The sequence below is a fragment of the Ictidomys tridecemlineatus genome, unplaced genomic scaffold (assembly GCF_052094955.1).
Source record: "Ictidomys tridecemlineatus isolate mIctTri1 unplaced genomic scaffold, mIctTri1.hap1 Scaffold_95, whole genome shotgun sequence".
In the NCBI taxonomy this organism is placed as follows: domain Eukaryota; kingdom Metazoa; phylum Chordata; class Mammalia; order Rodentia; family Sciuridae; genus Ictidomys; species Ictidomys tridecemlineatus.
Window position 1 is genome coordinate 128,151 of NW_027526166.1, and position 20,540 is coordinate 148,690.

General features: G+C 52.2%; 1 protein-coding gene across 1 annotated transcript; it reads right to left on the minus strand.

The window, feature by feature from the left end:
• Window positions 1-813: 813 nt before the first annotated feature.
• LOC144374909 (autism susceptibility gene 2 protein-like) lies at window positions 814-20,220 on the minus strand. Its single transcript, XM_078037647.1, is given in 14 exon segments — window positions 814-911; window positions 1,596-1,673; window positions 3,484-3,625; window positions 7,184-7,255; window positions 9,436-9,507; window positions 11,566-11,661; window positions 14,648-14,692; window positions 16,148-16,200; window positions 16,203-16,361; window positions 17,198-17,318; window positions 17,320-17,452; window positions 18,541-19,009; window positions 19,108-19,245; window positions 20,151-20,220. Coding segments are annotated over 14 exon segments (1,746 nt in total).
• Window positions 20,221-20,540: the final 320 nt, after the last annotated feature.

Sequence of the window (20,540 nt, forward strand, 5' to 3'; positions counted from 1 at the left end):
AAGTGTGGGTGGGCATGAGGGCATTAAAAATGAAAGGGACCAAACAGGTGTCAGGATCACCTGATCACACATATCTAGCTCATGCAGAGGCTCTGAGCATGCAGAAGGGCGGCTGTGATGGTGTATGTCATCAACTGGGAACCCCATCTCCTCTCCCTGCCAGACCCTGCTTCCTGTCTTCTCAACATGGGCAAACTACAGTGAGCCCCCGAGACCACTCATGACCTCCACCTGAACACACGCAGAAGCCCTCCAGGCTGTCCCTTAAAGAGTCCTCATTCACTGTGAAGGTGACCTAGAGCTACACTTTAGGTCTCCTGTGCTCCCCAAATAGGAACAGACATGTCTGCAAGACCACAAGCTGCACATCCAGAGACTGTGAGGCATCCAGGACATGCAGGGCTGGCAGCCCCTCCTACTAGAGACTAGTAGCAGAGAGCTGTAGGGCTCTCCAGGCCACAAGAACATGCCACAGGTCTTGATGGCTCTGGGCCTGGTCCTGCAGTTCTTCACTGCACTATTTCAACCCCACAAGAGCCACAGGTGCTTTTGCTTCTAGTAGAGGCTATGGCCAGCCCTTGGGTGGAAGAGATGGGAGTCAACTGTTTGCAGCCATCAGCTACATCACTGTCTCTGGCTTTAGGGATGGACGGGACAGTGGGTTCCTTAAACCAGTGGCTTTGCACACGTCCACCAACTCCACTGTGTAAGCCTGCCATTGCAATTATATGACTCGAGTTCATTTCCAAGAGTATAGTTTCCTTCATCTTGGAAGGTCTGGTGTCAGAGGAGAGTCAAGGCAGGTATGGAAAGCTAGAGGTACTCACTAACTGAAAGGTTTCCAAGTCCCCCAAAGGCATTGCCACCAACTGCTGCTAGGCCCGTGAAGGTGGACGGCCGATTGAAAGGCTCTGCAAACAAAGGCAGGAGGAAGGAAGGGCTCAGATTCCCCAGTGGGACCAGAGCAGTGGGGTGGGGGTGGGTAGGCAAAGCAAAGCCAATCCCCGTCCCACCCACACCTGGCTTGCCTTCCTAGTGGGGTTGGTAAGTACCCATGAGGACTGTGTCCCTGCCCTGCCAAGGGACACAGGAGCCCCGTGCTTCAAGGTGTCTTCCTGCACCTCTCCCAGGTGGGTGCTCTGCAGCCTCTCACTGGACAAAATTAAGACCACTCCCTACGTTCCCAGGGGTGAAGTCCTACCATACCCTACGTCTCCTTGGCCACAAGCAGAAAATATCAGTATATAAAGGCCACAAAACCAGGGGCCTCTGTAATATCAGCCTGTCTTTCTTCCACCTGCCGAAGGTGCCTTGGCTGTAGAAGGTGTCGATGTTTCCTCCCAGGGAGGGACAGAATGCCCTGGACTCCAAGTCCCTGAGGCACCCAGGACAAGCTGTTCCCAGCTGTCCCCCACCATTAACTCAGGGCAGAGCAGGACTAGCACAGACATACTGGCGAGGGAGGTGGTTTAGGCGGCAGTGAGTCCTGAGGTGGTGCCACATGCTGACTGGGCCCCAGTGGCGAGTGACTATGGAGTACAGTTCCCCATGTGCTGGTAGGCGCAGCAGGAGCCACCTTGCCCCCGTGAACTCACCCAGGTGAGCAGCAAAGTTGAGGAAGTTGCTGTGATGAGGAGGTGGCCCAAAAGTGGTCCCGGTGGGGTGTGCAGCACCTGGTGAGTCAAACACCACCAAGGTCAGGGCTTACAGAAAGCAGCCTGCTTCACCAGGCCTGGGGACCCCAGGAAGTCTGCTGGGGTGAGGCCCATGCCTGCCTGGCCCATCTCCTCTTTCCCAGCAGGGCAGAGCCTCGCCTTGGGTGCCAGGAAGAGCCAGCTTCCTTGTGGATTCAGTAGCAAACCCCGTGCCTGCAGGGCATCCTGGTCCATGCTGAGGCTGCCTTCCTCACAGGTTCCCCCTATCTACATTTGCTTCTCAACTCTTTATCACACCTGATATGTATGCTTGTAAGTCACCTCAAATCCTTCTCCTGAGGTGGCTGGGGAAGGAAAGAAAGAAGGAAAGGACCAGATGTGCATGAGTTAGGGAAGGACAATGCTTCCATAGCTCAGGCCATGGGGCGGGGCCACTCACAGCTCATTGCCAGAGGGCGTGGCCTGGAGGGGCGTGGCACCAAGGGAGCTCCACCCTGCTGTGTATATCAGGCATTAGTCTCTGACAGTGAGATAAATATGGTGAATTTAACTAACATTAACTAGTAATAAATACCAGGTTAAAGTTTTATCATATAACCATTTTGGGGCAAAATTCAAGCGTAATCAGGACCTATATTTACCCATCTACCAACAAGGTTCCATAATGCCTGGCATTTTGTCTAAGTTCCTATAAATAAGTGCAAATTCCCTCAAGAAAAGACAGTGCAGGAGGACTGTCCCTGGGCTGTCAGGGCCACCAGCACGGGAGAAGTGTGGATCAGGCACTGCCTCTCAGCATCTGAAGGGACCTGGGCTGTGGTCCACCTGGTGGCTTGTTTTCCACCTGGGAGTGCAGAAAGGATCCCCCAGCTCCACAGCATGTGCATGCTCTGGGACGTTCCGAGGGCCCACCACTTGCCAACTCAACGAACTTTTTAGCCACACACTGTCTGCAGTGCAAGCTCCTGAGAGCTTCAGTGGAGACCATGTTTCACTCCACCCAGGCCCCAGGGATGCCTACAGTTCCAGAATTATCAAAGCAAAAGATGCAATTCATCTACTTTGGCTCAAATGAAAGCCAGGGAGAAATCTATTTCTCTCCCAAAACTGCTCTTAGTGTGGCCATGTCTCGGAGCCAGATTCCATGGCAACAGAGACTTCAAATGTGACAGAACCAAAAGGAAAGCCCGAGACCTCAGCAGATTCCTCTGACCCTCAAGAGTGGTCCCCTTGCTCTGGCAACAAGGCCTAGGATGAGGATTCTTGCAACTCTCTCTGCCTCTGTGGGAGACCATGTGACCCCAACATGAGCCATGGGCGGCAGCAGGCCGGCAAGTGAAGCAGGGAGCCCATCAACACTCAAGTCCACAGTGGACATGAAGCCACTTGTCACCAGAGTCAACCTAGTGCTGCCATTTTTAAGTATTTACAGAAGCCAGGTGGACCACCTTCTCTATCACAGCCCAACCCTGACAACCAGCTCAGTTGGATTTCTTTACCATTAGATCCTGAAACACAGCCAACTGTCACAGTGCAAAGCCACCCCTTGCCCGTGCGTGTCCCCACAGTTCCAGGCACCCCTTTTACTTCTGACTGGCCCTTGGATCTTCCCGTCTTTCTTGGTGGCATCTGACAATCTGACATGCTGAGGGTTGCACTGGTTTGGTACACACAGCTCCAGAGTCCCTGCAGGGGAGGACGGTCTCTTTCCCTTCCAGGTGTACCAGGATGTCGTTTAGGTGGTGAGTGAGTGAGAGCACAGGGTCCAGACCTATCTGTTTGGCTACCTGAGGACCACATTTTTCACCCCATTGCCCCCTGAACTCACCAGAGGCAGAGAACAAAGTTGAAGGTTGAGCCAGGTCATGTGGGTAGTGGATGGCTCCAAATAGACTGGGGCCTGGTGGGCGGCTCAGGAACTCAGGCTTCAGTTCGAAGTCCAGCTTGTGTGGGTCTGACTGCATCTGCTTCTGCAGTGGCAAGGGGACAACAGAAGATGACATTCCAAGTGAGTAGTAGGAGAGATTCACTCAGAGCCTGAGACCATGGGAGTGGGCTCTTGGAAGGGCCCACACCTGGGCACTGGCCCTGGTGAGGGTCAAGTTTAGGAATGCTGGGAGAACCAGGTGACCCTCATGACCAGAAGCGGGTTCACCTAGGAGGGGTCAGCAGGGACTGCTGCATGGAAGTGCCTGGTTCTCACAGAAGAAGAAGCACAAAGGGCAGGCATGGAGCCTGGCTGGAGGCTGGCCTGTGGCTATTCGATCAGGGAGGGCAGCCACATCCTGTTCACTCACCTGGTGCCCCTGAGTGGTTTACTATATTGCTGTAAAGGTCCATTTTTGAAAGTTTTAAAATAATAGCATTTTAAAGCTCATTTTATTAGGAATTCTGTGTGAATACTCTGCTGTGTAAATTAATTGTTTAATGCCTCTTAGCCATACTCTAATAGATTACAGCATATTAGTAACTGAACATTATGAAGAAATATTTGCATGCCTACAAGCTAATTTTCTAATGATCACTGTTACATATAAAAAACATAAAACAAAAAAAAGATGAAAGCAAAGTACGAGTATCAGTTTATCTAATGGGGGTGTTTCTTCTTAGGACTACTCCAATCTCTGGAGGAGGAGGAGGAGGAGGAGGAGGAAGGGGGGAAGGAGGAGGACGAGGAGGAAGGGGGGGAGGAGGAGGAAGGGGAGGGGGGAGGAGGAGGAAGGGGAGGTGGGGAGGAGGAGGAAGGGGAGGTGGGGAGGAGGAGGAAGGGGAGGTTGGGAGGAGGAGGAAGGGGAGGGGGAGGAGGGGAGCAGGAGGAAGGGGAGGAGGGGAGGAGGAGGAGGAGGAAGGAGAGGGGGAGGAAGAAGAGGTGGGAGAGGAGGAGGTAGGGGGGAGAAGGGGAGGCGGAAAAGGAAGGGGAGGAGGGGAGGAGGACGAGGAGGAAGGGGAGAGGGAGGAGGAGGAGGAGGAAGGAGAGGGGGAGGAGGAGGAAGGGGAGGAGGAGGGGAGGCGGAGGAGGAAGGGGGAGGAGAGGAGGAGGAAGAGGAGGAAGAAGAGGGGGAGGAGGAGGAGGAGGAAGTGGAGGAGGAGGAGGAGGAAGTGGAGGAGGAGGAAGGGGAGAGGGAGGAGGAGGAGGGGGGAGGAGAGGGGAGGGGGAGGAGGGGGAGAGGAGAAGGGGGAGGGGGAGGGGGAGGGGGAGGGAGAGGAGGAGGGGGAGGGGGAGGAGAAGGGGGAGGGAGAGGAGGAGGGGGAGGGGGAGGAGAAGGGGGAGGGAGAGGAGGAGGGGGAGAGGAGGAGGTGGCAGCTCGTCCAGGCAGTGGCCCATGGAGATCCTCTCCTACTATGAAGTCCTGGCTTCATTTCTTTTCACCTGCCCACCCTGTTGCTGACCTTCCAGCTTACCTTCCTCTGAGGCTGTGGGCACTGGCCAGAGGCTTCCTCTAGGCTCTGGCCTCTCTTTGGATCCAGGTAGCCCTCTCGCCTGCATGGCTTCAAGTCTGCTGGCCTTCTTATTTCTTGAAAGCCTTCCTTTTGAGTCAATTCCACACCTCCCAGACAAGCACTGCCCTCCATGTCCCTCACCTCCCATGGCCTGGGACTCTGAGACCTGAGCTGAGCTGCCTTCCCCTTGTTGAGGGCTTCTTCACGGCCCAGCTGCTCTTGCCCCACCCCAGCCCTCCTCCTCCTGCCTGCTGCACGACAGAGAAGCTGTGGGAGAGGATCTCTGCAACAGAGCAGGGGCCTAGGAAGTGGGCTGTCCCTCAGCACTGCAGTCAGAGCCCCCTGGTCCTCGAGAGTGACTGACACCTGCTGGGAGCTCGTGCTTAGGAGCAACACCTGGGAAAACAAATGGAACTTGCGGCCTTGGGCACCACAGATCCTTATTGCAAACACCTGAGGAGTGAGACAGGGAGAGAGGGGCCCTCTGAGCCCCACAGTGAGCAGCCCCGAGCCTACTAGGCAGCTTATAAAGAGCTGAGTAAATGAGCACTGCTGGGCAAGGGGAGGGGTCATCTGCTCAGACCCACAGGGACTGCCATAATGGAGTCTCTCCCTAAAAGAGCAGTGGAGACCAAACCAAGCCTGATTCACTATCAATCTATAAAAATCTCCTGAGTACCTCCTTTAATTTGGTTGCCAAATTATTCGGTGCTAACATCGCATGGTGTACAGCACAGATCCATTAAACCAACTCAGGTCCATGAAGCCAAACGGAGGATGGGATTGCCAGCATTTTGTGGGAGGGGAAGGTGAACAGAGCCATCTCCTGTTCAAGGGTCTTGCTGATTGAATGGGGATAATGAGAGCTGGAGTTGCCAGAGGCGTTTCTATGTAGAAGCTGCTACACACAACATCCTTCATCACGTTCAACCAAAGGACAAAAGGAAGACATCTTGTGCCTATAGTTCTGTTGACCATGTCACCCGGAACCAGAAATCATGAACTAATCAGCAACACCACGAAGTCCCAATTACACTGAGCGCAAAAGGAGGGAAAAGTGAGCGGCACTCACTGATATGCAGTCAGCACCAGGGGCAGGTGTCCAAAGCCAAAGGTCTCACGGAGGTTTGTTCCTCCCTTCTAACTAAGTTCCATCTTTGCTTCTGAACCCCTGAATCCTGCCATGTGACTGGCGTGTCCTCCTTGCCTATGGGCCTCAGGCTTACCCTAAATGCTGCCAGGACCTAGTCATGCATGAAGAAGTGGACGGAGAAACCTATGCTAGAATGACCTGCTTGGATGTTTCCCATCATTTTTCCAGGCTGCAAAGACCCAGGCGAAAGTGTGGACGTCAGGTTCCATGTGCCTGAGCCAAGCCCCAGAACCTTTTCAGGTTACCACCCGCACACTCTCTCTCCTCCCTCCTGTGCTACAAAGGCTCTGGTCAAGCACGGACCATCTTCATCTGTATGGTGCAAATAAAAATGACCCACTTCAGGTGGTCCTGGCAGGTACTGACTGTCTCTTAACACCTGAATAGGTCACCAGGAAGACTGACAGATGGTAAGAGCAGGCCCAGTGTGACCTCCAGAAGGGCTAATGTGATCATGCACGCTGCCGACAGAGGTTCAGCACCACCATCTCCACATGGGGCATAAATATCATTTCCCAAAACCCAAAAAGGAAGAGAACACATGGGTTGCTACTGAAAAACAAAACAAAACCATCTTCTGTTGGCTTTCTCAGCCTCTTAAGTGTTCTCCATATTCTAGTTCTTGCTCACTATAATTGAAACATTTATTTCAGGATTTAAACCATATTTAAATCCTTTGTATCTTACTATTTAAGTAAGATGACAAATTTATCAAAAGGAAAGATGCACCAGGGAGCTACCAGTTTGCTTTTGTTCTGTGATTCTGCTGCTGGAGGTTTCCCTCGTTAAGGTTCTCAGATGGGCTTCCCGAGGGACCTCTCCTTGCCTCTGGTCTTCAGACCCTGTTTTGAATGCTCTTACTCAGGTGCTCCTGGGCAGATCACATGCTCGCACCCAGCTCCCCCCCCCCCCGAACAAGGAAGGTCAGATTGACCTTGACTTTCTGTTGGTGGTGGTAAATCTGCCAGGCGATGTGACCATGCATAGCACACCACTTCCTTGGTTTCTGGAACAAGAAAGAGCAAAGTGGTCAGAAGGAGACGTTTCAGGGAAACCGCCTGCAAATCTCCCAGCTCTCAGCAGATTCTGGCTGCAGAGACTTTTTTCATGAAACAAGAGAGCTTTGTGCCTCCAAGAGCCTCCCATCAGCAACCCTGCTGGGCCCAACCATCAGGGAGCCATAATCGCTCTCCCCCTCTTCCTGGGGCCCAGACATCGGCCACCACTCAGGAAGCCATACTTGACAAGGACCCCTGGTTACCAAGGACAAGATGGGAAAAGCCTGAATCCCACTTTGTGGCTCTTCTTTCTTTTCTGGTGCCAGCTGGCAGACCTGGTGAAGTAGGAAGTCCTACTTAACAAATGTGGCTATGCTATGATGAAAATCAGCTGTTCACAAAGGATAATTAGGGAGCGTCGGAATCAAATCAAAACAAGAAAGGGCACAGGACCTGTCATAACCTCCCCATGGCTGTTGCTTCTTCAACCCCCAAAGCGGGGCAATGGAATCCATCCCACTTCTGTGACCCCATATGCTTCATTAAGTCCAGAGACCCCATATGCTTCATTAAGAGCTGACCACTCATTCATGCTGGGACACTGTTCATCTCTAAGAGAAGGGGAGGGTAGGGGAGGTTAGAAGAAGGCATTCCTTCCTCCCTACTTTCCAGGCTTCTGCAATACCAAGTCCCTCCTCCACCCCTGGAAGAGTGCAGATCAATTTGCATCTCCCAAATCATTCCTTGGTTTCTGAGCAGTGGGGTGACGGCAAGTGCCTCTCTTCTGCCACTCGGGGCAGGGACCACCTCTTTCTGCCTCCTGCCAAGCAATCTCCTCTTAAGCCTAGAGTGCATGCGCGGTAACTACTGGACAGAAGGAAAGAACTCCATTCTGCACTGGCAAAGGACAGAAGCTTCAGGTTTCTGTAGTAGGGAGCTGTTCTTGAAATACAGACTCAGGACTTTTCTCCTGTCATAGACTGACAGGTTGTTTCACATCACAAGTACCACACTGCCTCACCTAAGTGAGGACACAGACCTCCTGTTCCCTTTGGAGAAGGTGGATTATCTGAGAATATGCACCAGAAATGGGTGGGGACCACAGAAAGTCTACTGCCCATTATCTACCACTCAGACAGGCATGGGGAAGTTGGCATTCACAGAGGGGCCATCTGCTGGCCAGGCACCAGACCTCAGGCCATTCTGCTTTAAACAAGACGTTAACAACCAATGCTCACAGTATCCTTTCTCACACCACAGAAACAGGTCAAGTGGCTACGAAAGTCAATAGCACCTTGTGCTGAACCAGGGAGCCACAGCAGAGCACACCCTGGTGCTGCCCAGCCTGAGGTTCCCGGGGGGGAAGCCTTTCCACACCACACCGAGGGTGCAGGGGAGAGCAGGCTGAAGAGGCAGACTCAGGATCAATGCTGAGGGGACTCGTGGGCCAGCCTTTCTGCACCAAGAGTCACTGCGGGGGTGGCGGCTCTGGGGACCTTCAGCCCGAAAAGCTTCAGCCCATCTACCTAGCTCTCACCATCAGCTCCAGCTGCCCTTACTCAGGGAGGAAACAGCACTGGGATGGCAATCGTTCTCTCACATTTACTATAAAGATAAATGACCATTGTCGAGACAAGATTGTACCTCCTGTGGAACTTCAAGTTCTTCTTTGGGAGTAGGTGCAGTGTAGACCATCAATAAATGACATAACCAAAACATCATGGATATTTTACTCAGCTCTAGAGCACAGGGGATCCCGGCCACATTAAAAGCAGAGGGCCAGGGGAGCCCTGGGGTCTGGGATGTCCTGACCTCGGGTAGCGGGTGGCGGGGGCTGATGTCCAGCAGGAGAAGCACTCAGTGCTTGTCTATCCAGAGCACCCACAGCAACATAAGGACTTGCAGACAGAAAGGCTTGGTCAAGTAGGAACTGGAGAAGCCACAGTGTTCACTTTCTAGGCTCAGATCACAAGCCTGTCCCCCTCCTTTTGCTGGGAAGTCAGCCTTCCGGTGTCACTCACAGGGCAGGAGAGAGTGTCTTCCAGAAGGAACTGGCACTCTCTTGCACAGGTGGGAAGAGTCCCTTCCCTGAGAGCAGCTCTCTCAAAGGAGATAGGAGGGTCATGCACAGGACCTGTCCCCTGAACACACCCGGGTTACCTGAGACCAAGCCTGACTTGGCATGTACCCGCGGGTCCTTCTGAAGTAAAGTGTGTGGGACTGTCCTGAGCCGAGCAGCAACATCGATAGGGTTGGATGTCTACAAATTAATTAGACCACAGCTTAGGAAGCACAAAACACGGGACATGAAGAAAACCTTTCCTCCATCTAAATGAAGATGTGAGACTTCATCTGTTTCATTCTAAATCACAGACTCATTTTTCTCAGTGAGCACATGAGCTTGTACAGGGCTGCTCCCTGTTTTCTCCAGCACTCTGACCAGAGGCAGCTCTCTCCCATGCCATCTAAAGCAGAGAGGTGGCCTCCAGCACCGTCACCACAGTGGAAGCCACAGGGACCAAACAGGGCAGCCACACATGGAGAGGCTGGCCCGGACACCTGCTTCCCAGGTGGCCCAGCTCTGGCTGGTCGCTTCTCTGCCCACTCCAGACATTCCAGGAGATGTTGAAGTGAACACTGCCATCGTTTGCAGTGTCAGGTGCTTCTCATCAGAAGAGCTGACAGCACTGCACAGACATTAAGCCAACGCTCCACATTTTAACTGGCAGACAATAACAAGAAATTACACTCAGTAATGACTCATTAGCGGTGATGGAAATGGGACAAGAGAACCCAACATAGGGACCACACAGACACAGTATCAAATTCTGCCTGTGTCTCCCCTATCCTACCTCCCTTCTTACACACCACTCATAATTTTAACCTATCTGTTGGCTTTTGTCCTTTGAATGAACAACAACCAAAAGCCTACTTCGGGCACAGTCATTATTGTCTTGTGGGAGAAGGATTTTAAAACTATGTAACACCAGTTATTTAGGAAATCACAACCTCCAGGACACCCTCCCCCCAACACACACACACCAGAAGTTAACTTGTGTGGAAAAGGAGCTCAAGTTCAGGCACCAGGCTTGCCTCCCTGGTGAAGGGGGAAGGAATGAAAGGAAAGCAATCAGCTGCGGCACAACCAACAATTAAGCTGGAGTTGTTAACGGCCTGATTTGCATACATATGAAGAACTCCACTAATGAACTGCAATCTACATATTCAATCAGGAAGGTTGCCTGGAAATGCCTATTTCCACACCAGCAGAGGCTCTCTCCTGCCCAGATGCAGTTTTCTGTGTGACTGGATAATTGTGAGTGAGGGAAATAGTCTAATTTATTAAATGACCTACCAGTCTGTTTGGGGATGCACTAGAGATTTGTCCCAACCTAGAAGGGACGGGCCAGGGTCTGAGGGAGCACTAAAGAGCAGGCTCGGGGAAGGAGTTGAAGACCGCCTTCTTCGGTCTCCAGATAGGAGGCACTTGGCTGAGCCACTGTAGAGCCCTCTGCACGTGTGACCTCGCATGTCAGGGGCACTCATTGCAAGGGGACGAGGCCTGGAGGGCAGCCACCCCACCCCAGGGCCTCTGTCCTCCTCTCCAGGTGTAATAGTCTTGGGCAAAACAGCAGGTGCCCATCCTGGGAGGTTGGCCCCACCCTGGTGCTCACCTCAGAAATGGGATGGAGAGAAAAAGAAAAGCACATACCACAGAAAATGTGAGAATGTTTCGAAACTAGAAGATGCGTCACTTTGGTAAGAGAGTAAAACGGGCTGCAGTTGATTTTAAACATGCATGTCCTGAAAGTCCCTCTCAAAAATGTTTGTGACCTTGGCAGTTTGAACGCTGAGAGCCAGTGGTAGGAGAAGCACAGAACCAGGAGGCCAGAGATTCGGCCTCCGCTCCAGCAGACCCGGCTGCCCAGCTAGGGCTGTGGAGGACAGGGCAGGCCAGGAGAGGAATCTCCCCGATACAACAACACAGACTGCTGCACCCCTGGGACTTCAGTCCAGCCTCTTTCTTAGAAAACTGACAGGCCCAGCCTCCCATCTCTGCCTCAAAAGTCAGCTGGGCTCAGAGGTCATGGCTCCCTGGACAGAAGCCCATGCTTGTGTCTTCCACAGGGGACAGAGAAGCTCAGCTGAGATCACATGGGAGTACCAACTGAAGCCTCAAATTTTGCTGAGGCTTAAAACTAAATGGACTAGAAGAAAATCCTCTCACTCTAATCCCCAGGTCACTTAGGATCTGAGAAGTCAGTCACTGTGCAGGAAGAAGGGGCAGACCCCGTCATCTTCCCTGTGCCCTCCTTACCTTGGGCTGAAATTCTCCTTGTAGTGAATCAAAAGGTCCCGTGGGTGGGATCATGGGGGGGATGTCCGACACTGCAGGAGGGTAGGAGTGGTAGAGCTTCGGCCAGAGATGAGAGGAGAAAACGGCTTTAGTTGAAGGCAGGTGACATGTTCACATTCCCCTCCCACAGAAAGACACCAACAGGAGCGAGCCAGGCAACTCAGCCAGGTGCCACTAGTGAAGAACCAGGATGGGGAGGGTGATCACACAGATGCACACGAATGTCTGATTTAAAAGTAGTTCAGAATCAATCAGCCAACAAATGGTGTCCCAGATGAGAACGCCATTAGAAAGGGAGCTTTCTAATTATTAATTGGTGAATCACAATCGAGCCCTAAATGGGTAGAGGTTTCATGCATATCCAAACCAGGAGGGATGCTGGGCTGATAAAATGCTCAGAAAATCACAAGTTAATTAGAAAAAAGAAAAAGGAAAGAAAAAGAAGCAGTTCCTCATGAGTGCTAGGATTTTATACCATTAAAACTCAATTAGTGCTTTTAGATTTTTAATAGTTTGAGGAAATGAGAACACATTCACAATCCGTGCTTCATTAGGTTGTTCTAGAAGTGGAAGTTCCAGAGGACAATTTAATTCTCTCATCTAAAATGATGACAAATATTTGTGGAAGGGTAAAATAAAATGACTCAGTTTAAACTTTAAATAGAGCTGCCAGTTCTCTTAAAAGGTAGATTACATGTAACAAATAACATGTGGGGCTCCCCCAGGACTGCTGGGTCTGCATGCAGAGCTTAGAGCCACTCTCGCTCTCAGCTCTCCTGGAACTTGGAGCTCTTTGGGATTAACACAAGGCCCTGATTCTTAGGGCCAGCTTTGAATCGTGTCTGCTGCTCAATAGACAAGCTCACTGGAGGTCATGCAAGACAAGCTGTTGATGTGTGAGTCTGACCACCTCATGACAGGAAAAGCATAATTTTGAGTGAAAAATATAAATTTTCTTGACTCATTAGCATACAAAGGACATAACTGGAGGAAAAATGTACAGCAATACTGGGAGATGATGTGAGCACATCTTTCCTGCCTTTGGAAATTGTATTAACTCTGAGGTTCTACACCTCTGGGTCCGTTCACTTTGACAAAACCATCATGTGGATATTTAAGTGACACACCAACTCACAGTTGTGTCACATGTCACAGTATGACAATGCACCTTCCCAATAAGGCCCTCACACCACTGCTCTGGCAGGGACTGAGACCCACACATCTCTTTCAGGCCAACTCCAGTTGCTCTCTCCAGTGGTGCACAGAGGTTTCAGACTCATTGGTCCTGAACTGAACCCACTTACACAGGGACTGTGCAAGGATGCCCCCTTCAGAACTCCTTTCAAGTCCAAGACTGGGTTTTAGATTCTTGAGCATGGCCTCTGCCGTCCGCCTGTAGCGTCCCGATCCCAAGGCAAGAGGGACTAAGCACTTACTATATCACCCTGTAACTGGCCATGTGAGGACCCCCCAGGGCCCTGTAGAAAGGAAGTGGAGTGACCAACACCCTCCACCAGAAACTTGTCCAGGTGGGCAGTTCCCTTCACGTTCACAGTGAAACCCAATGCTCTTCCCACTTCCCCTGATCTGTCCCACTGCTGACAACTAGAAAATAAATATAGCTGAAGACTGTCCCCACTAGAGAACCAGAGGTCGTGGACACTTTCCAAAGTCCAGACCCCTAAGCTGCCTCACCAGCCCCAGCCTAGGCATCTCCATGGAGTGTGCCCATGGATCACGGAGCGTGGCTTCAGGCTGCCAACCTAAGCCACCTCCTGGGCACACTGAGCTCCACAGAAACCATTCTGTGAGCTGGTCCCTCATTAAATCAGCAAGACACAGAGCAAGGCAAAGTGGCACCACTCATGGGCAGGTCCCAAGAGGGACCCAGGCCTACTGGGTCCTGAATGTCCATCTGAAAACCTTTCTGCATCAGTGCTGAGCAACACAGGTGGCCCACGTGGTGGGTGCAAGGCCCTCATATGCACCTTTCCTTACTGAAGAGGCCTCACGTCACTTCTGAGTGGCTCCAGAGTAAGTGATTCTTAATGGATTTCTAATATTTCCTAGTCTTGATTTCTCAGCTATGCTCTTGACTAATGAAGTGCCTAATTATCTATTTAAAGTATGAATGAATTCAGTCTTTGCTGATCTGCTGAGCAACATTTCCACCAAAATGAGAACACAATCTAAAAATCAAAATGGGAATAGCTGTAAATGATGAGTCAACATGGCTACAAGCAATTTTGGCTTTTCCTTTTTCCTGGATTCACTTACAAATTAAAAAGAAAAGAAAAGAAAAACCATTGAGCAAATAAACTTGCAAATTTTCAGATAAAAATGATGCAGTATTCACCCCATAATCAAAGTATCACAATCAAGTATTCAAGGTCTTTGTATAGAGAAGCTCTTGTCTTCTACATCAATGATCATATAACAGGTTGGTACCAATTTAAGTTCTGGAATGTATACTTAAAATTTCATAAAACTGCATCTTTTAAGCAAAGAAGAATTGAGCTTAAAGAGAAAAGGTGCATTCGTTTTAATGTTAAGGCTTTCTTTAATTAAACAATATTTTAATTGTAAAATGAAAATACACTCAGGAGAACAGTATCAGCCATGTGGAAGAGGGTTCTGTATTTAGTCTCAAGTAAATAAAAATGCACTTTTTGAAGAGTTATGAGTCAAAAGAATGAGGGACTTTGTTCAGAGGGAACAGTCAGGCTGAGGTCCCTCTGTGGCTGGCTTTCCACCTGTGGCCTCGGGCTCTGCTGCAGCAAGGGCTGCAAAGCTTATACCCCCAGGCAGGGCAGGTTCTGGCTCCCAGGGGGCTGTCCTGGCTGTGCTTATGATCTTTTGACTCTGAAGATGATACTGCATCTTTACCAAAAGCAAGACACCACAAAAGCAAGCATCCACAGGGACGAGCAGCAGCGGGCACACTGGCGAGGTGACGGGAAGGCCGCTGGCTGTGTACTGACTAGGGGAGAGCGCACACACGGAAAGAAGGCACATTCAACGTGTAGCAGGGAATGCAACTCACACTGTGCCGGTAGAAGGGGTCAACTTTTGTAGGGTATTTGTCAAACTGTAAAGGAATTAAAGCAAAAACTAATTACTTCATCTGCCTTTGGTTCACTGTTCAGTGGAGGCAGCCTACAGCTTCTTTGTCACTGAGACATCACCAGACCCTACAACCTCACTGAATAGGAGCCACCTGAGCTCCTGAGCCTCTGGCAACCCCGAGTCCAGTCTGCCCACGCGGCACGGTGTCTCGGGCCCTGGACGCCTGGTGGTTCCTCTCTTTCTACTCTGTGCTCAGAGGCTGACACAGTGAACACCCAAACTGGAGAGGACAGGCACCTCCAGATCCATCCAGAGAGCCGAGCATGGGGCCTGGCCTCCCAGGGTCCCTCCACTTGGTCTTCTCCTTGCCAGAAGAACTGCAGATCTGCCGTTCTCTGAAGTCGATGCCACCCACACAGGGCACTTGGGCTGGGTCTTCTGAACCCATCAGGAGGACTCATCACCCCCACCCTCATGCCTGTCTTCCTCCAGGATGTTAAGACCTCAGATTGACTCACTGGTGGACCAGCTCACACAGGCCAGCATGATATTTTCTTAAACCATTAGGCCCTTAAACACATGGCTGTTGGCCAGGGCTCAGTGGTGGGCTCGCCTAGCACATATGAGGCACTGGGTTTGATCCTCAGCACCACATAGAAAACAAATAAATAAATTAAAGATATTGTGTCCAGCTACAACTAAAAAGGAATTTAAACAAATAAATAACTGTTGATAAATGCAGTTCTTTCAGAAAAAAAAAGACACAGAACTTGCTATAGGACTTTTTGTGGGGGGTGGGGCGGGGGGGTGGGATGGTGAAAAAGCCTCATCTTTAATATTCCCCTAAATAAAACTTGTAGAACAAACTTTAAAAATATGTTAAGAAAAGTAAGTTGAGCCAGTGGGTGAGAAGGTAGATGAGAGGACCCTCCATGAATTCCCATCTGCTCTCCTGGGGCCTGATGGACTCTCCTCTTCAGGGTTTCAACCAGGCCCTTCTCTAAACACTGGACATAAGTGACAACTGAGGTAGAACTCTGCTAGGGCATTTAAAGATTTAAAGAAGCCTGTCTGAGACCATCCGTTTCAGTTCCCAGTTCCCTGGGTACATGGCAATGCCCACACACCTCCAGGCTCAGGGCTCAGCCTCTGAATGTCACCCCACACAGGGCAGGAAGCTGGCCCCAATGGCTGTTCTTCCACTTGTCCCCTCCCTCCTGGTGCTGTGAGCATCTGTGCGTCAGCACCTGGTTCACACTGCTGTCGGGCCAGGATGGCAGTTGCCCAGAGAAGGAAGGCCACTAGCAGGTGGACCCAGCACTGGCAAATGCGTGCAGCGGGCACCTGGGTAAGGTGCAGGACACTGCCCCTCGAAGGCCACCTGGCCTCAGGGCCCACGCCTGCGCCAGCCCCACCCTCCTGCACACAGAAGAGAGTGGGCTCTACTTATCCTCACATTTCTGCCTGGGTTACACACCATGGGAGGTGCTGGCGTTGGCATGATGGTAATGGGAGAGATGGCGTGGGGAAGGGTGTGAAGGTGTGCTGGTGCGTGTGCTGGTGTGTGTGCTGGTGCTGGTGCTGGTGAAACTGGGTGCGCAGGTAGGGCGGGGGGCCCAGGGAGGCCCCTCGGTCTGCACTCTGAGAGGCCAGAAAACGTGTGTTCAGTTCCTGCTGCAAGATGTCTTGCTCTGGGGCTGGGGATGTGGCTCAAGTGCTCGCCTGGCATGCGTGCGGCCCGGGTTCGATCCTCAGCACCACATACCAACAAAGATGTTGTGTCTGCAGAGAACTAAAAAATAAATATTAAAAAAAAAAACATGTCTTGCTCTGGAAAAGAAGAAGAGGGAGATGTCGGCACCTTTTCCTTCTAATCGGGACATCTGGGTGCTTTAGCATGGAGGGTGGAGGGCTGAGGACCCAGACCCCGTGGCCTGGGACAGAGGGGACAACCTCAGGCCCGCCATAGCCTGGGGCTGCTCTCAACTAACACCTGGGCCTGGGGACCAGCTGCACAGCCCAGCAGGTCAGTTCCCCATCCACACGACTGGGATGGCCCTCTGGCCTCCTTGGGTCATTTGGAGGTGGGGTAACAGGGGGGACGCCTGCCAGCCATGAACGCAGAAGGCTCGCCGGCTGGCCTCAGGGCAGACACATAGCGACGAAGAGCAATACTGGGACCCTGGCCCACGACACAGGTGAGGGGAGAAGGACCCCATCTCCCACCAGGTCATCCCTAAATTCTGGGATGCTTCATCATAAAAGTGCATCTCTTCTTCCCAGGAAGGTGGAAGCCCTCAGGCCAGACCCATGCCCCAGGACGCGGCCTGAGATGCTGGAGAGAAGCAGGCGCGGGCCTGGCAGGCTGTGGCCGCTCTGCTGAGCCAGGGTGCCTGCTGGGCCTCACCCTTCAGGCCTCCTTTCCCCCACCCGCCTCCCAGGGCATGGTTGTTTAAGTGCGCCCGGCCTGGCGATGAGGGACAGCAGGGACAGCAGTGAGGTCCCGGCGCCCACCCGGCCAACCTACCTGAGTAAGTGCTCCCGGCAGGGTGTCTGTGGACCTGCAGACTCCCTGAGGTCAGCGGTGATGGCGGAGGCAAAGCAGTGGGCGGGGCATACATATTGGGGTGATGCGCGTGAGCGGGGGGCCTGGAGGGCGGGGGTGAAGCTGTGCAGGGGGCTGTAGCTGGGCAGGGAGAGGGGGAACGGGGAGGCAGAGGGGTGGTGGGAGAGGTGCAGGGCGGCGGGCTGAGTCTTGGCCGGAGTGCTGCTCCTGCTGCTGCTGTGGAGCAAAGGGAGAAACAGGCGCAGGTGAGTATCTTCGTCCCCACTGCCCTCCCTCCCCGGGCCTCTCTCTCCCCACCACACAGCCCGGCAGAGACCACTGCCCAGCGCCACGCACAGGGCTGTCCAGGCAGTTCTCTGCTGAGATAGCCCCCCTCGCTCCAGTGGCTTGGCCTGCACTGCTCTGTCTCCTGCTGTCCCCACCCTGCTCGCCACACTTCCTGCAAAGCAGCCAAGGAACAAAACGGAACAGAGCCACCACGTGGGTCGCCCCTGTCTGCTACCGTAACCCCAGGACCACAGGAAGACGTGGGCCAGGTCTTGTGCCACAGGAGTGGCCCGGGTTAGGAGCTGGCCCAGCCCCTGGAGGAACCTGCCTGCTTAGGTCTGTTCTTCACCTGTCCCTGACCCCATCAGGCTTCTAAAAGGAAAACAATAACAAGCACAAGTCTCAGGAGCCCACGGGGCTCAGGGTCACTCTGGACGGCCCCTCATAGACCAACCAGGAGGACCTGGCTCTCCCCACTGGTTTCTTCTCTGACTCACAAATGAGGAAGCGAATCCCACTGAAAAAGCTCAACCCAGCACTGGTCTCAGTCTCCTGGGCCTGAGGAGACAACCCTCCCACAACACCCCTTCTCTCCTCTGAGTCTCCACCTTCAGGGCCCTCGGAGGCACCTTGGCCTCCACTCCCTGGCACACACCTTCAACTGCTTCTTCTTCTTTCATCTTTTGAGATGGGGTCTTTCTATGTGCCCTAGGCTGGTCTCCAGCTCCTGGGCTCAAGCCACCTCCGGCCTCAGGAGCTGGGACTATAGGCACATGGCATGGGCCTGGCCACCTGTTGGGTAAGCACCTCTCCTTCCTGCCTCTGTCCTCCAGGAGATCCTGGATAGTTCACTCCTGTGTAGTGTCAACATCCAACGCAACCAGCTTTCACCCAACAGCCCCTTTCCCTATCTCCTCGCCTCCCAGAGAAAACAAGGACAGTTCTCAATCAGGCCACCCATCTCCTAGGAAGCCCTCACTCAGACTCTCTGACCATCCAGCAAAGGTGGCCGGCGGGCAGAGAGCAGGTTGGCTCACCTTAAACTGTTGAGGCTCAGGCTGCTGCTGTAGGCTGACAGGGGCTGGGGCAGGTCCTGGGATGAGGGGTGGGCCTGCACAGCAGGAAGGTGCTGGTGGAGCAGCTGAGTGGGGGACGGTGGCCTGGGTGGCCGCTGCACCTGAGGCTGCGGGGCGGGCTGCAGTGGGGCCTCCGGGGGGCCCTGCGGGGGCTTCGTACTTGGAGGAAGGGCTGTTGGTGGGGCGTCTGTGCATAGCACCAAGTCAGGGTCCGGAGAAGGGGCTCTGAGCTGGGGCTCCGCCTGGGGCTGGGGCAGTGGCTGCGGGACCTGAGGGCAGGGGTCCTTAAGCACCACAGGCTCAAAGGCGGGCTCTTTGCAACAGTCTTGGCTCTTCTCCTGGCTTCTCTCTAGACCTGATATCTTGGGCACAATTGGCCCTGCATCCTGGCTGTCATGTTCCGGCAGCGCGCCAACACCTAACTCCGAATCTGTATGGGGGAGAGCAAAGAGAAGACACAGAATGACACAGGAGCATGGCACCAGGGGAGTGAGCTCCAGCCTGCAGGCACAGCCAGCAGCCACCTACCACCCTTCCTGTGAAGAAGGTGCGCTGGCTGGGGATCCCACAGCTGGTGGTCTGCAAACCAGGGCTCCCTGTCTCCAGTCTTTGCAAACCCTTTCTGAAGCACACTTAGGAAATTATAGCCCACAAGTTGATTTTTTCCTTTAAAAACAAAAACAGTTCCTGAATGAGAAGTGTTTTCAATAGCGAATGAAGCAAATGTTACTTAACAACAAACAGATGTTTCTGATTGGCCTTTCCCCCTCCCCCTTTGCATTTTGACTGAGGAGGCGCACTTGACATTCTTAGAGCAACAAGTTCTTGTTCAGCAAGTGCCAAACTTCCAGGCAAAAGTCAGGCCTCCTGATGTGCCCCAGCCAGCCCAGGGACACCTGAGTTCTAACATGCAAATGCAAATTTAAATCAAGTGTGCCACAGCTACACTCACCAGGCCTTCAGAAATGCCCCTGCACCACGGGATGCTGAGACTTAACTGGATGTAGAATTAACTGGAAGTAGAATTCTTCAATTGTGGGGAAAGAATAGAAAATAGATGCTCCCGTATAAACTTAAAAAATAAGCTTTGCTCCTAAGGTCAAAGGACCTAAGTGCCATAACTACTATGATGTCATTGTTGATTATCCCAGAAGCCAAATTCCATAAAATTCTCAAAACAGAATAATGAAACACCAATAATTACATATCAAGGCATAGCCCAATTTGGAGTAAGTTTTTTGTAGGCATCTGGCAGGGGGAGATCACCTCGACTACATTTTTGTGCTAAAAAAGATGCATTCTTTCTTTACTACAGTTCAGAAACAGGAAAAGCACAGCTTGCAATACTTTCTGAAATGAGGGCACATTTGCAAACCTCCTCTTCCACATCTCTCGCCACCATGAAAAGCATGTGCCACTCACGCGGTCTCTCAGTTCCTGCTTACACACTCGTGTATACACACACAGTTTGCATCAGAGCAAGCCATCATCTTTGGTGTTTGTTTGGTAAGCAGTTCAAACCTGAATCATGCACCAAAGCAGAAATAAGCCCTGGTTCATAAGCGAGGCACCTCCGGGGCTGTGGTGGAACGTGGCCAGCTTCAGGCCAACGTGCTGCCTAGGTATGAGGGGACAGGGCATCTCGTGAGGCCTGAGGACAAATGACTGCACTGGTGACCTCTGGGTATCTTATTACTGCCCAGTGCTGTTTTGAGAACCTTTATAGAAGATTTCTGCTTACAATGAAGCCAAAACTTTGTGGGTCCCCAGGACTGGACCAAGCTCCCTGGTGAGGCCAGGGAGAAGTGGCTGCAGGGGATCCTGCAGGGCCTTTATCTTAGAAGTGGGAGCCAGGGTCTGGCCTGCCCTCTCCGTGCCTTTTCTGTCATCTCTCACAAATTTCCTGAATTTTTCTTTCACAAAAACAGGGGTATTAATCTGGTTGAGGAGAGAAAGCTTCA